The 12,284-nt window shown below is 43.3% G+C and overlaps 1 protein-coding gene across 15 annotated transcripts in view; it reads right to left on the reverse strand.

Annotated features, from left to right (window-relative positions):
* Positions 1-819: 819 nt before the first annotated feature.
* dysf (dysferlin, limb girdle muscular dystrophy 2B (autosomal recessive)) overlaps positions 820-12,284 on the reverse strand; it is a 90,518-nt gene continuing 79,053 nt past the window's right edge. For all 15 annotated transcript variants that reach the window (XM_072718616.1, XM_072718626.1, XM_072718624.1 and 12 more), the window contains 12 exons: positions 12,028-12,119; positions 11,175-11,345; positions 10,909-11,051; positions 8,717-8,856; positions 7,957-8,045; positions 7,758-7,853; positions 7,498-7,639; positions 7,261-7,360; positions 5,764-5,936; positions 4,889-4,998; positions 4,625-4,772; positions 820-3,151 (listed from right to left, as the gene is read on the reverse strand). In XM_072718616.1, coding sequence (XP_072574717.1) covers positions 3,098-3,151; positions 4,625-4,772; positions 4,889-4,998; positions 5,764-5,936; positions 7,261-7,360; positions 7,498-7,639; positions 7,758-7,853; positions 7,957-8,045; positions 8,717-8,856; positions 10,909-11,051; positions 11,175-11,345; positions 12,028-12,119 — 1,458 coding nt within the window. In that variant the 3' untranslated portion in view covers positions 820-3,097. The remainder of the gene's footprint in view (positions 3,152-4,624; positions 4,773-4,888; positions 4,999-5,763; positions 5,937-7,260; positions 7,361-7,497; positions 7,640-7,757; positions 7,854-7,956; positions 8,046-8,716; positions 8,857-10,908; positions 11,052-11,174; positions 11,346-12,027; positions 12,120-12,284) is intronic.

Raw genomic sequence — 12,284 nt, forward strand, 5'->3', positions numbered from 1 at the left:
CAGCGTCAAAACAAGAAAGGGGTCATTGTTAACTCAGAAGACTGACTGGTCAATCTGCAGATCAAAACGTCACTACATACAAAATATCATGCATACAGCATAATTTTTCTTACCTGAAGAAATTACATTTGGAATAATTGAAAATGTATATAGCCCAGTCAAAATGATTAATCTCATACCCAGATTCAGCATCCAGCCAGTCACTCACCTTCCTCTGTGGTCTCAAGGAGCAGATTTATCTATATTTGATTTATGTACAATGGGGAAAATAAGTATTTGATACACTTCCGATTTTTCCCACTTACAAAGAATGGAAAGATCTGTAATTTTTATCATTGGTACACAGAGACAGAATCTAAAAAACAAAAATTCAGAAAATCACACTGTATGATTTTTAAATAATTAATTTGCATTTTATTGCATGACATAAGTATTTCACCTACCAAACAATTCTGGCTCTCACAGACCTGTTAGTTCATCTTTAAGAAGCCCTCCTATCCTCCACTTACTACCTGTATTAATTGCACCTGTGAATGATGAAAATTACAGATCTCTCCATTCTTTGTAGGTGGGAAAACTTGATAAATCGGCAGTGTATCAAATACTTATTTTCCCCACTGTATGTTTTTGTTTCTGTGCTGGTGGCAGGTTACTAAGGACCGAACGAACTTAATATCCGTGAAAATGGTGAGACGTGACAGATGCAAATGGGTGGGGTCAATCTCTCGCTGGATTTCCAAAAGCAAACGCTCTCACTCTGCAAGTGCATCATCTTGGATCCAAACGAAGAATGACGCAAATACCACACTTGCCATCAAATCGGCATCGTCAAATCCAGTTTATTCTGCACCTGGTTATCCTTCATCAAGCGTTCACCCCTGCTGACAATCAGTGCAGGAAGATAGCATGCAATTATATTCAATTACGGCTCCTTTTCAAGAAAGAATGCAAAGAGAACCTGAATAAAATAGCAGACAATTATTCTAAGGCATGATAAAAATTTATCAGCAGGAAAATACATCATACATATTCATGATCGTTATTCACATATATAAAGTAAGTGCACAGAATATAACAGCGGAAAGCACAAGTGAACTTTTATAGGCCATAAAGAAGGCATCCTGGTGACTTTGGTTTTACATTTTTAGCTGAGATGTACATCTGCTTTATTAAAAATACATATAAAAAATAAGAACAATAATAAAAATAATAAAACTAGCAAAAGGAATTTCCTCATAATTATGTCAAACTGCATCATGTTGTTGCTAATGCGTTCCAGTGAGCAGCGTCACGCATCCAGCTGTCAGTCCTGTGCCTTGACATCCAGTGTCCCCCACTGCCCTGTTTGACATCAAACCACTGCACATCGGCTCTCCAAAAAGCAGCCAAAATGTGTTTGGTGCGATTCACCACATGCTGACAGCGGAAATCGCCTCCCTTTCTCCAGGCAAACTTAACACCCTTGGACATAAGGTGTGTCAAACCGTATGTTTTCCCTGTGCCGAATGCACCACCCTCAGATCCGGCGAATGTCATTTAAATATATTCATTTGGTTCTCTGTTATTTAGTAAAGGAATCCTGACTTTCACTGGCCTTAAACCTTTGAGTTAATTGCCGACATCTGATTCTGTGGTTGACAGGGGCTGAGGTCAGAGCAATAAAATATAAGAAAATGGCACATAAACACAACCATAAAGGAACAAAGCTCTCCACCTCACGACTGGAAGTTTGGGAATTTGCCTCCATTCCCAAAACACATTTGTTCACAAACCTACACAGCTAAGGCATATTGTCTTCACTTAATGTAGATATTGTTGTCTTTCTACTGCATACATGGCTTCAAAAAAGAGGAAAAAAACAAACATGCGTAGTACTTTGTTACTTTGATTCAATGTGTCTGTCTTTCATCTTGCCCTGTGAGCTTTTGGTTACGTGGATGAAGCTCTTGCTGTAAATATAACATGCTAACAAGCTAGCTCCCAGTTCCCATCAATGGGACTCTAGTCTGTACTCTGCAGTTATGCCAATGGGGACAGTTTAAAGATCAAAGGGATTCGCTTTCCTTTTTTCTTTTTCCTAAAAAATGTACAAACTCCAGGAAATCCAGGGGGATCTGAAAGGATTAGCCAGACAGATGACCTTTCCCAGTCTTAGAAGGGGTGGCGAACAGCCGGAGGGCCAGACAAACACAGCGGCACTGCTGCACACGCAAAGCACGCCTGCATGAGAAGCCACCCGTGGCACGCGACACGCTAGCTACGGTCCCCGGCGTGACCTTGCAGTGACCCGGCCATGATCCAGGATACACCTGACTCCTTGTTCCGCTAATGTGCTGGAACTCAACAGCAGACTGGATTACAGGGTTCACCTGCAGTTTACCTTTTCTTATATTCTATTTTTTCTGTCACGCATTCTCATGCAGAAATTCCTGATACCTACGCTATCCCCCCCCCCCCCCCCCCACCCCCCGAGGGATTTCTTTTAAACCAAAAGGACACGGTAGATGAATAATCCTTGCCCCCATCCACTGGCATGTACTTCTTGCTGATGACAAAGTCTCGCCCAATATACACGCGTCGCCCAAGACATGTGATGACGGCACAAAACTGCAGGTAGGAAGCTGAGGGGGCACCTGAGCGAGCGATGAGACACTGCGCTATCGCGCCTGCTGCGCCCAGGAAGAAGGAGGGCGCATCTTACTGTGAAGAAAACACTGCAGCTTTTACAGGAGACATGAAAAGGGATTAAACCAAGGAGAGATTAAAGACAAGCTGCAAATCAAACAGAATAGAGAACAGGTTCACTGGCGGTTCATTGTCAGGGCAGCAGTTCAGTAGAAATGCGGAGCTGCAGTGTAGGCCCAACAATTTTCCTCTGCTAGAGCTAGTGGAACTCAGCCTTTTAAGTGCAGTGACTCTGAAGAGCACTATGCAAGATTATTCAGGTCAACTAGCTGAGCGTTTGGGTTTAAAGCACTGTAGAGCTGTGGCGCAGTGTCAGGTTGGGCACAGGGTTGGTGTCATCATGCACTGTATAGTCTGATGAGGTTATCAGGGGACTGGGGCACAGTCCGGAAAGGACCTCCTCCACAGGCGATTACGACTGATCACGACGGCCAAAGGGAGACACCAGCTTCATTGCAACATAGTTCTACAAGACAGACAAAGAAAGGCAGGAGAGAGGATGTCCGTCAAGATGGTGCAATAGATTTTACACATTACAGGAGATACTAATACAACATAAGTTCAAAGTAAAATCATCAGGCTTGAGGAGTAATGGAATACCTGGAATGCCTTTATGTTTTCAGAATACAAAAAAAAAAAAACAGAACTGAATTTTGTTCAGATTAATCAGATTAATCGAAATCAGATTAATGCTACATTTAGAAAAAATGGGGATTATTACCAGGATTACTCTTACAATAAATTTTAAAGCAAAGAATGATATTCTGCACATACAGCACATGGTCAGACAACACCTCTCTCAAGACATCAGCTATCTCATGTCTATTTTTAGAATACAGACGCTCTTCTACTTACGAATTTTCAACTTACAAACTTTCAGACATATGAACAAAGAGGACTGTAAGTTCAAATTGTGTTCATTGGGCTCCCGTTTCCTGTCCACAACATAATTTTTTTTTCTGCGCACCAATTCCGCCTAGTATGACTTCAGGCCGCTACTCCCGCCGCGCAGCAGCATAGCGTGCGAACTCCCAGCATCCTAGTACTTTGTACTTGCGTATACCCGTAAAGTGATGTTGAATAACGATTTACGAACATTTCAAGTTATGAACGGCCTTTCGGGACGTATCTCGTTCGTAAGTAGAGGAGAGTCTGTATTTTTTTCTTTGCACGTTGATTTGATATTTAATATTGACAGCAGTGTAGTAGTCATCAAAATCCCATGGAATAAGATAGATTTAGGCAATGAAAAGACTGTGAATGTTCTGTATATTATCTGTTAAGAAAACATTAAGGGTACTCTTAAACCATGTACTGAAAGAGATTTGATGTGTGCATTCTGCATCTTACTGTACATTATTTGGTTGATTTACAGAATACTTACAGAAGTAAAAGTCATCTTATTGATATATCTTTTCTCTCATGTTTGTGTGCACATTTGGCATGGAGGTAACCCGAAATAATAAGGTTACGTTTCTTAAATACTGGGATTTTTGGATTAAGTTACTGACTACATTTTTTTAACAGGTATATTTCAAATGCAATCCGCTCAACCCTAAAAACCATCCTGGCTTTAACAAAGATATCACAGTATGTATTTTATATCTGAAAAGAGATAGAGTTATTAAAGAAAGCAAGTACACTATGAAATGTTGTCTTATTCAACATATTTGGACAGACAAATATTAATTTGAAGACTTTTGGTAGATAGAGATGATGTAATCAACAAAACAATGAAATTTTAACTTTGAATTCACCCATTCAACAAAATTTAAACAGAAATTACTACTGCATTGATAGGTCCAGGGAAACTGTACTGTAGCAGAATGAGAGCATTACAATCCAGAGTCTATGTTACTCTCTGCAATTTCCTCCATCAAATCCCACGTTGCTTGTCATTCATATCAAGCCATACAGCAGCAAGGAAAATAAGACTTACCGGAAAGGAGTAGAGGAAGACACCGAGGAAGAGAAGCAATAGGAATAGGAAGAAGAGGCCGAGGAAGACCCACTTGAACCTTCTCCACAAGATGAACTTGAAGGTCTTGAAAGGTGAGGAGAACCAGAGGAAAGATGTCTCAGGACGTCTGTGAGGTGAAGTAGAGAAATTTTACATTAAACTGCTTCAGTCGAGTCAGAGAATCTCAGGGATTTCCTACTCTGGTCATAAGAGAATTTTTCATTGGTTGTATTCGGCACGTACTGAGGTGGCTCCAGGTGGGGATTCATGTTGGGCTCTTCCCTCCCCAGGCCAGCAGGTCTCTCCTCTTGCTCCTGCTCTGATGCAACCTCTAGGGACATCTCTACTTTCCCCTTTGAGGGAGAATGACAGTAAGAAATAAATACATCAATACTTTTCAAAATAGCAAAAAATTCCAAAGATGATATGCTATACACTCAACGGCCACTTCATTAGATACACCTAGTTAGTCCTGGGCAGCATCCACTTTTGCATCCAGAGCCACTTCAATGGTATGTGAGGAATCCTTTTTGTACAGGCCTGTTGTACTAAACTTCCTGTTAGCTTTAATGAGGCTGGCCATTCTGATCTTTAGTTAGCAAGATGCATGCAATTAACTGGATGATTTTTGTTCATCACACAATACTTTGTGAACTAAAACACTGCACTATGTGAAAATCCCAGGAAGGTAGTTGTCCCTGAAACGCTGGAACTATCACGTCCAGCACATTTATTCCCCAGTCAAAATTGCCTAGATCAAGCATCTTAGTTATTTTAGCGCTTTGTTGAACAGTGACTGAACCTCTTAACCCCATCTGCATGCAATTGTACAAGGAACAGAAAGACATCATAAAGAGATACGCATAAAAATTACAAAGAAACCAGCTGTGAAACATGGAAAATGGTAATATATAACATAAATATATAAAAAATATATTCACATATATTAGTAACACAAGTGGTGAAACAGAAATAAATCGAGAAGAGAGAAAACTGATGACAGACTGTGGTAAAAAGAAACAGCAGAGCAATGGCAAAAAAAGGGCAGGGAGAGGATGAGCAGGGATAGTAAGATAGGGAGAAGATTAAGGGTGAGGAGGTTGGTGTGGTGGACCCACAGCAAGGATCCTCTCCCCGCCGCTCTCGCACACGCAAGGCCACCAGCCCTTCACAGTCTTCTGCTCAAACAGGGAGACCAGCTTCTCTGGAGGCTGACTCAAGAGGTCCAGGCCGCATTTCTCTGCCGTCTTGGCTGGGCGAAGCATGTGATTCAGGTCCAGCTCCAGACATCCTGCGTCAAACAAGAGATACGCAGAACAACAGCATGAGAAGACGGAGCTGTCACTGTCAGCCCTGCTTAACCAGCTCGTACCAGCAAGACCAACTGGTGACCCATCCAGCTAAACCATCAAAGAGCAGCAAGAGCTGAGACATGTCCATCTTAGACCAACTTAGTTCGGTTAATACCAGTTAAAACCAGCATAAGCTTAGTGGACCTTAGTGCTAGACTTTAGCCTGTCAGTTACAGTAGAGTTCATGCACTAGAATGCCATTTTACAGAGAGAAATGCAATGCTGTGGATTGCTATGTTATAGGTACTGTACAGTACATACATGCCTGCCCAGCCTAAGACAGGTTACTAAAATCAATGCGCTTGGCCTTGTCACTTGTGCTGGTTATCATAAATACCGCTCACACAGTATATGACCTGAGAGTTTGACTAGTTGAAGACCAACCAGGCAGTTCTTTGAGTTTATGCATACTGTACCACACACACATACATGAAGTACACATGGAATCTAAACTGTTAACCTCAAAGATTTGCTTATATCCTGAAAAACAATGTGTGTTAAGTCACCCGGAGTGACTGATGTGTTTTAAGACAGGCTACGGGGCTCTGGAATACGCTGACTGCGTGGTTACACGGCTCTGTGTGTGGCTTTACTGCAGCAGCGTCAGGCTGCAGCTCAGAGGCCTGCGATTAGCCCCTCTGCTTCACTCCCCATCCGTTCAAACATCAGGATCCCATCAGTGCGATCCACGGAATATTTTTTATTGTTTCTACATGTGACATGTCAAGGCTGAGAAAGGAGGAATAAAAATAGCATGCAGGTTTTGCGGGGGTGGCTGGAGGGTGAGCGGCGGGGGTTGGCGGTTTTGGGGCGGGGTTAACGGGGTGAACGGTAGGGCCTCGGGGTTTGAGAGAAGCAAAGGTGAGCAACAGGGTCTGGGAACTTGTGTGTAAAATGATCATCTCCAGCAACCTGGCCATGGGCATGGAGAGTGGCTGGCGGAGGGGAACGGGGGGTGGTTACTCCGTGGGGGGCAAGCATTACACATATACTAGCATTTCTGGAATTATTGTGGCTGGTAGCATATGATCAAATGCAATGGCATAGATTTGGGTATGGACAGTAGAGACATGACCCTAGCAATATTTTGGGAGTACTGTGTGGGTTTAGGGGGCGGGGGGCTGATTTGGCCCCTACCAATGCTGAAACCAAACCTTAGGCCTTGGTCTAATGGCCTGATTTGGTCGGATTGGTGAGTAGGGCCTGCTGGCATGGAGACCGCAAGGCTGTAATGGGTGGACAGTGTCTGCGAAGGGTCATTACCGAGGTAGTCATCGAAGGAGAACTTGTCATTATCCCAGATCTGGATGGTAAGCCTTGGTGGCAGCTTCGTCTCAGTTTTGTCCAGGCTCCAGAAGTGCTCCTGGGTACAGTAGGATGCAGGCCAATGCTTGACCACATTCATTCACAAAACGATGATTTGGAAATGTTGACATGCCCAGTTGAAAAACCGTTCTGGGAGAGAGTGGCGTATTCACACGTGTCGCTGTTATTGCCAACCTTCTTGTTGAAAGTGCAGAGCTGCTCAGCAGGGAGGTAATGGAATGGGAAGAGGAAGCGCCAGTTGAAATTCCCCTCTCCCCCCAGGGAACGATAGTGCACATCGGTCTTCTGTTTGTTGTCCTCGTGTCCCTGCAACCAGCTGCGAACCACAGATAATTATTCAGTCAAGGAGTGCCTCTAGCAATTACATTTTTGATACTCATAGATATAACTCAGGAATAACTAATAATTGACAATTAGCCAAAGTCTCCGCTTACCCTTTGACGTATATGTCACTCATCTTCTCCCCCGTGACACTGGTGTCATCCAGGATGACATCATTGGTATTCCATACAATGCACCGGAGGAAGAACCTGTCCAGAAATGGAGGGATGGTGAGGACACGTCTGGATGGGGAGAAATGAAAACCAGAGCTGGAGGTTGATGTTTGCATGCTCATGCCAGACCGTTGCTTACTTTTTGGCCTTGCGTGGAGAGATGTTGAAAGGTGGCCCTGGTGGTCCTAGGGATTTGGGGAATAGGTCTACCCACAGCTGCAGACGTCCCTGAAAAGGAAAAAACGCACAAAACTACCAGTGAGAGAAAGAACCAAAGCAAAGAGAGACAGCTGAACACAGAGGAGCTAAAATTATCCCAAAGATGGTGGCTTGTCATATATATGCAGATGTTTGATACGTTTATGCAGATGTCATGAATAATAAGGCAATAAATGCTTGCTTTAGTCATTTGACCAGTGACTGTAATTAGACATTGCAAGTACAGTTACATTTTTATTGTACTAACACAAATGAAAAGAAGAAATTTTCGTTTAAATTATTCTACTCACAAACCATATTTTACATTCATTGGCTAGTGGTTAGGGTTGGGATGATGGTTCAGTGGGTATCACTACTTCCTGGAACCTCCAGGGCTGGTGGTTGAGATCCTACCATTTTTCTAAGCATGTGAAGTTTGCCTATTCTCTCCTTGTTGTGTGGGTTGTTCCTGCAGCTAATTGGTGTCCCTAGATCGTATGGTAGACTATATGTGCCCTGTAAGTGTTCCTTAGTGTTATCCATAACCAGGACAAATGTTTGGAAGTTGGCTGCCTGGGTTTCCATATGCAGATGAATTTGCAACCCTTCATTAGAGAATGACTGTACATGAGTACACAGGAATTAGCAACAACAATTCCAAGAGTGTCCTTTCTCTAAGCAGTTCCCGAGGGATGCCATGCCTGCTCGATCTCCGGCTGAAGGGGGCTGTAAAGTGGGCGTGTCTCAACATGCTCGGGCACAAGGTCTTGTCTGCGCAGGATCAAAAGTGCCAAGCGCTCCTCCAGTGGTCCCAGGTGTGGGTTGGGTGGCTTGGCCTCATCTATGTGGCACAGAACAGAGTCAGCAGGCTCAGGCATGGAAAGAGGCAAGCACACAGACAGACCACCACCAGAGGGCAGTGTTATACACACATACACAGTCTATACCCTTCTGCCCAACATGCAATATATGCATATATGTTTGCACACATCTACTTGGGTGTTCAATGGCCGGAAGGAACATTCAAAGAGACAACAGAAATTTGACAGCATTACTCACTTTTGCAGAGTATTTTATAGCGACACAAGTACACAAGAGGTGGATAGAAATACATATTTTCACCCAAAAAGAAACATTGTAAGATCATCTTCTTTTCTAATCAGTGACAAATGTTCTCAGCTCTGCATCAACTCTTACAGATAATCGGGCTCCAATACCTCCAGAGAAAACCATAAGCAATCAGACATTACAATCGAACACTCCGGGTTTCATTTTCATAATCCGATCCAGTCCAGTTGGCTTTTCAATGGATGAAGTCATCAATGGGATAGGAAAGACTGTAAAATAAACTTTTAAGTATTTTATTTCCAGTACTTGAAACTATTTCTAGCTCTTCAAACAGTCCATTCATTCAAGTATTGTTGCTCTTAAAGGAAAATTGTTCTGGGGACCCCCACCCCCCAAAAAAAAATAAAAAATCAAATTAAAGAATCCTAATGAGTTTGTTATTTCGAACAAGGCATGGCACCACCTAGTCTACTGGAATTTACACAAAGAGGACATCTGGGAGCGAGGAAGAAGAGGAAGACGATGGATTCCAGGAACGCAGTTGGATTCGGACGATCCACGCCTCTGTTGACAATCGTGCGAGCATAGCCGCGGTTTTCCGAGAAACAAAGAGCAGCAGTATTCCAGTCCAGTAAAACACGGTCGCGGTCCGCCGCAGTATTGACGTTGGCTTGGGTCTTTGCAACAGCGTGCAATAAATCACGGGGATCTCGCCGAGCGTGCCACTTCAATGTGGGGGGAATATCACTGTTATTGCACTCAGAAGCCCAAGTCGGTGTGTGGCAGGACTGTGACTTAAGGGGAGTTCTCGTTATTTATCTCCATTTCAGGGCAAGACAAAGTGGGAGTGCACGGTCGGCTGGGGGAATATTGCGGCAAACGCCGATACACCTCCAGGGTTGCTGAGAAATGCAGAGCAGTGGCGTGACGAGTGATATATTTGCCACAAATTTACGGAATGTGTGCACGCCGTTGTACATTTACGTAGCCTTTCTCTCCTTTAAATTACCTGCTGTTATTCTTCAGATGTGAGCCGTTCTTTATCGTCCAAGGAGGAATAGCTAAAATGCCTCCCATCAGCTTTTTAAGCTGAGCACGCGCTGGAGATGCGTGCTGAAGATATGCACTGCAGTGAGCTATTTAGTGGATCCTACAGTCCAGTGCTAAATGGCTGGACACAATGTCTGTTATCTGAGACCTGTCTGTGTCTTCTAGACAGAAGCTCACCCTATGAGGGATTCAGAAATGGTGGGTGGGGTGTGACTCAATGGATTAAGCATCAGTGCCTCAAATTAGAAGGTCATTGGTTTAAATCCCATCTTTGGTAGAATAGTGCATTAGGCCCATGAGCAAAGACCTTAAACACCCTTAAAATAATTATCTAGGGCCAAAATGTCAGACCCAAATCTTTGCCCATAAATGTGTGTAGGTCTCAATGGAAAGAATAATGGGATGTTCAAAACTTTAACTATTTCAATGTACTTGCTCAAATGGCAAATAAAGCATCATTTCATGTTAAATATGGACACAATGAGAGGATCCAAAAGAGCAGACAGACATTTTTCTGACTTTCGCCTAAAAGCAGTGTTTCCCAATACAGTCGTCCAGGACCCACAGACTGTCCCCGCTTTTGCCGGGAGCTGGGAGGGAGCAAAAATGTGGACCGACTATGGGTCCTCGAGGACTGGATTGGGAAACACTGCCTTAAAGCTTAAACATTTTCCACCCCCAAGGCATAATCAACATGGATTTCTGTCTTTCCATCTCCCTTCATCGCCTTTTTTTGTGTCCCTGTCTGCACTAAGCAGGTACAGCATCACCTCACCCAGATCAGTGGCTGTGTACTCGTTGCCCCTGAAGATCATTCGATCCGGCTTGTAAACAGGCTGCCTATAGCTCCGCTGCTCACAGAGTTTCCTCAGGAGCTGTGAGGGCTTCAGCTGATCCCGCCACCTGTTTACCCCTGACCTGGAAGGAGAATTCAGTGAATGAGCACAGGAGTGGTGTGACCCAGTATTTATTTCAAAGAGGGTTTGCTTTTAGAGGTCCACTGGGCTGTTCTGAATGTCAATGATTCTACATATCACTCACAGACAATAAGACTGGGGGAGCCCACAGCGAGCTCCATAGCAGGATAGGTAGCGGTTCTCCAGGTCAATCACTGTCTCCCCAATCTTCTCATCCTTAGACAGCATGTCATAATCATACAGCATGATCTTTAGATCCTTCTCCAGAGGTAAGGCACAGGTCAACTCAAACATCCTAGGATTTAGAAAGTACATAATATCACTGTTTTGAAATGAGTGTTTATCCAACACGCTTTTTTTCATCATTTATATAGCTGGATACGTTACTAGGATGATTCGGTTAGTAAGCGTATTACCACCCAGCCACACCTAAGGTCTGAACGAGCAGCTTTCAAGCTACCAGCCTATGCTTACAAATACTCAGATACTGGCTGAGATGAGACTGATTCATCATGTACACTCTGCTCTGTTAGATTAAAACTAAATAAAAAATAATAATATCCACATCTTCACAAAGGGATATCCAATGGAAGAATTGTACACAAAATCCTGTGCTTATAATTACCTAGACTACAGGAGATTATTTAAACTTGCTTCAGCAGATTAACGTAAATCTACATCCACAGGACTTCACTGTAGGACTGATGTATAACCTTACTTTTCAAGGAGCAATGGAAAAATGGAAAAAAAATCAGTCAAAGCAAGAAATTGGCTTTATCCATGGTCCTTTAAGTAATGGTGCACTTTCTCGTTTTCCTCTGTCAAGTTATTTCTTGGCCTCTTCCCTATTTCTGAGAATATCCTGACCCCTGCTGGTTACTGACATCCTGCAATGTTTTTGTACTGCTAGTCGTCAGGACACAGGAGATTACAGTCAGCTTCTTTTTTAAGGCAAGCAGTGAGGAGGGAAGACATACTTTCCAAAGATGGGATCCAGTGTGCAAGGGATGTAGTTGTCATGGTCGCTGATGGACTTTTTGCCTAAGATGATCTTGACATATGGGTCACACTGCACACAGAAACACATGGAAGAACAAGGACCATGGAACAAGGACCTTGATGGCAATTTGCCTTGGTTCTTTTTATCGATTTCCTGTAGTTTCTAGCATTAAATCATGTGAGCAAAATTGTGGAAAGAGATCCCACGGAAGTCAACAACAACCTGACAGAACGT

The sequence above is a fragment of the Paramormyrops kingsleyae genome, chromosome 12 (genome assembly GCF_048594095.1).
Source record: "Paramormyrops kingsleyae isolate MSU_618 chromosome 12, PKINGS_0.4, whole genome shotgun sequence".
Classification (NCBI taxonomy): domain Eukaryota; kingdom Metazoa; phylum Chordata; class Actinopteri; order Osteoglossiformes; family Mormyridae; genus Paramormyrops; species Paramormyrops kingsleyae.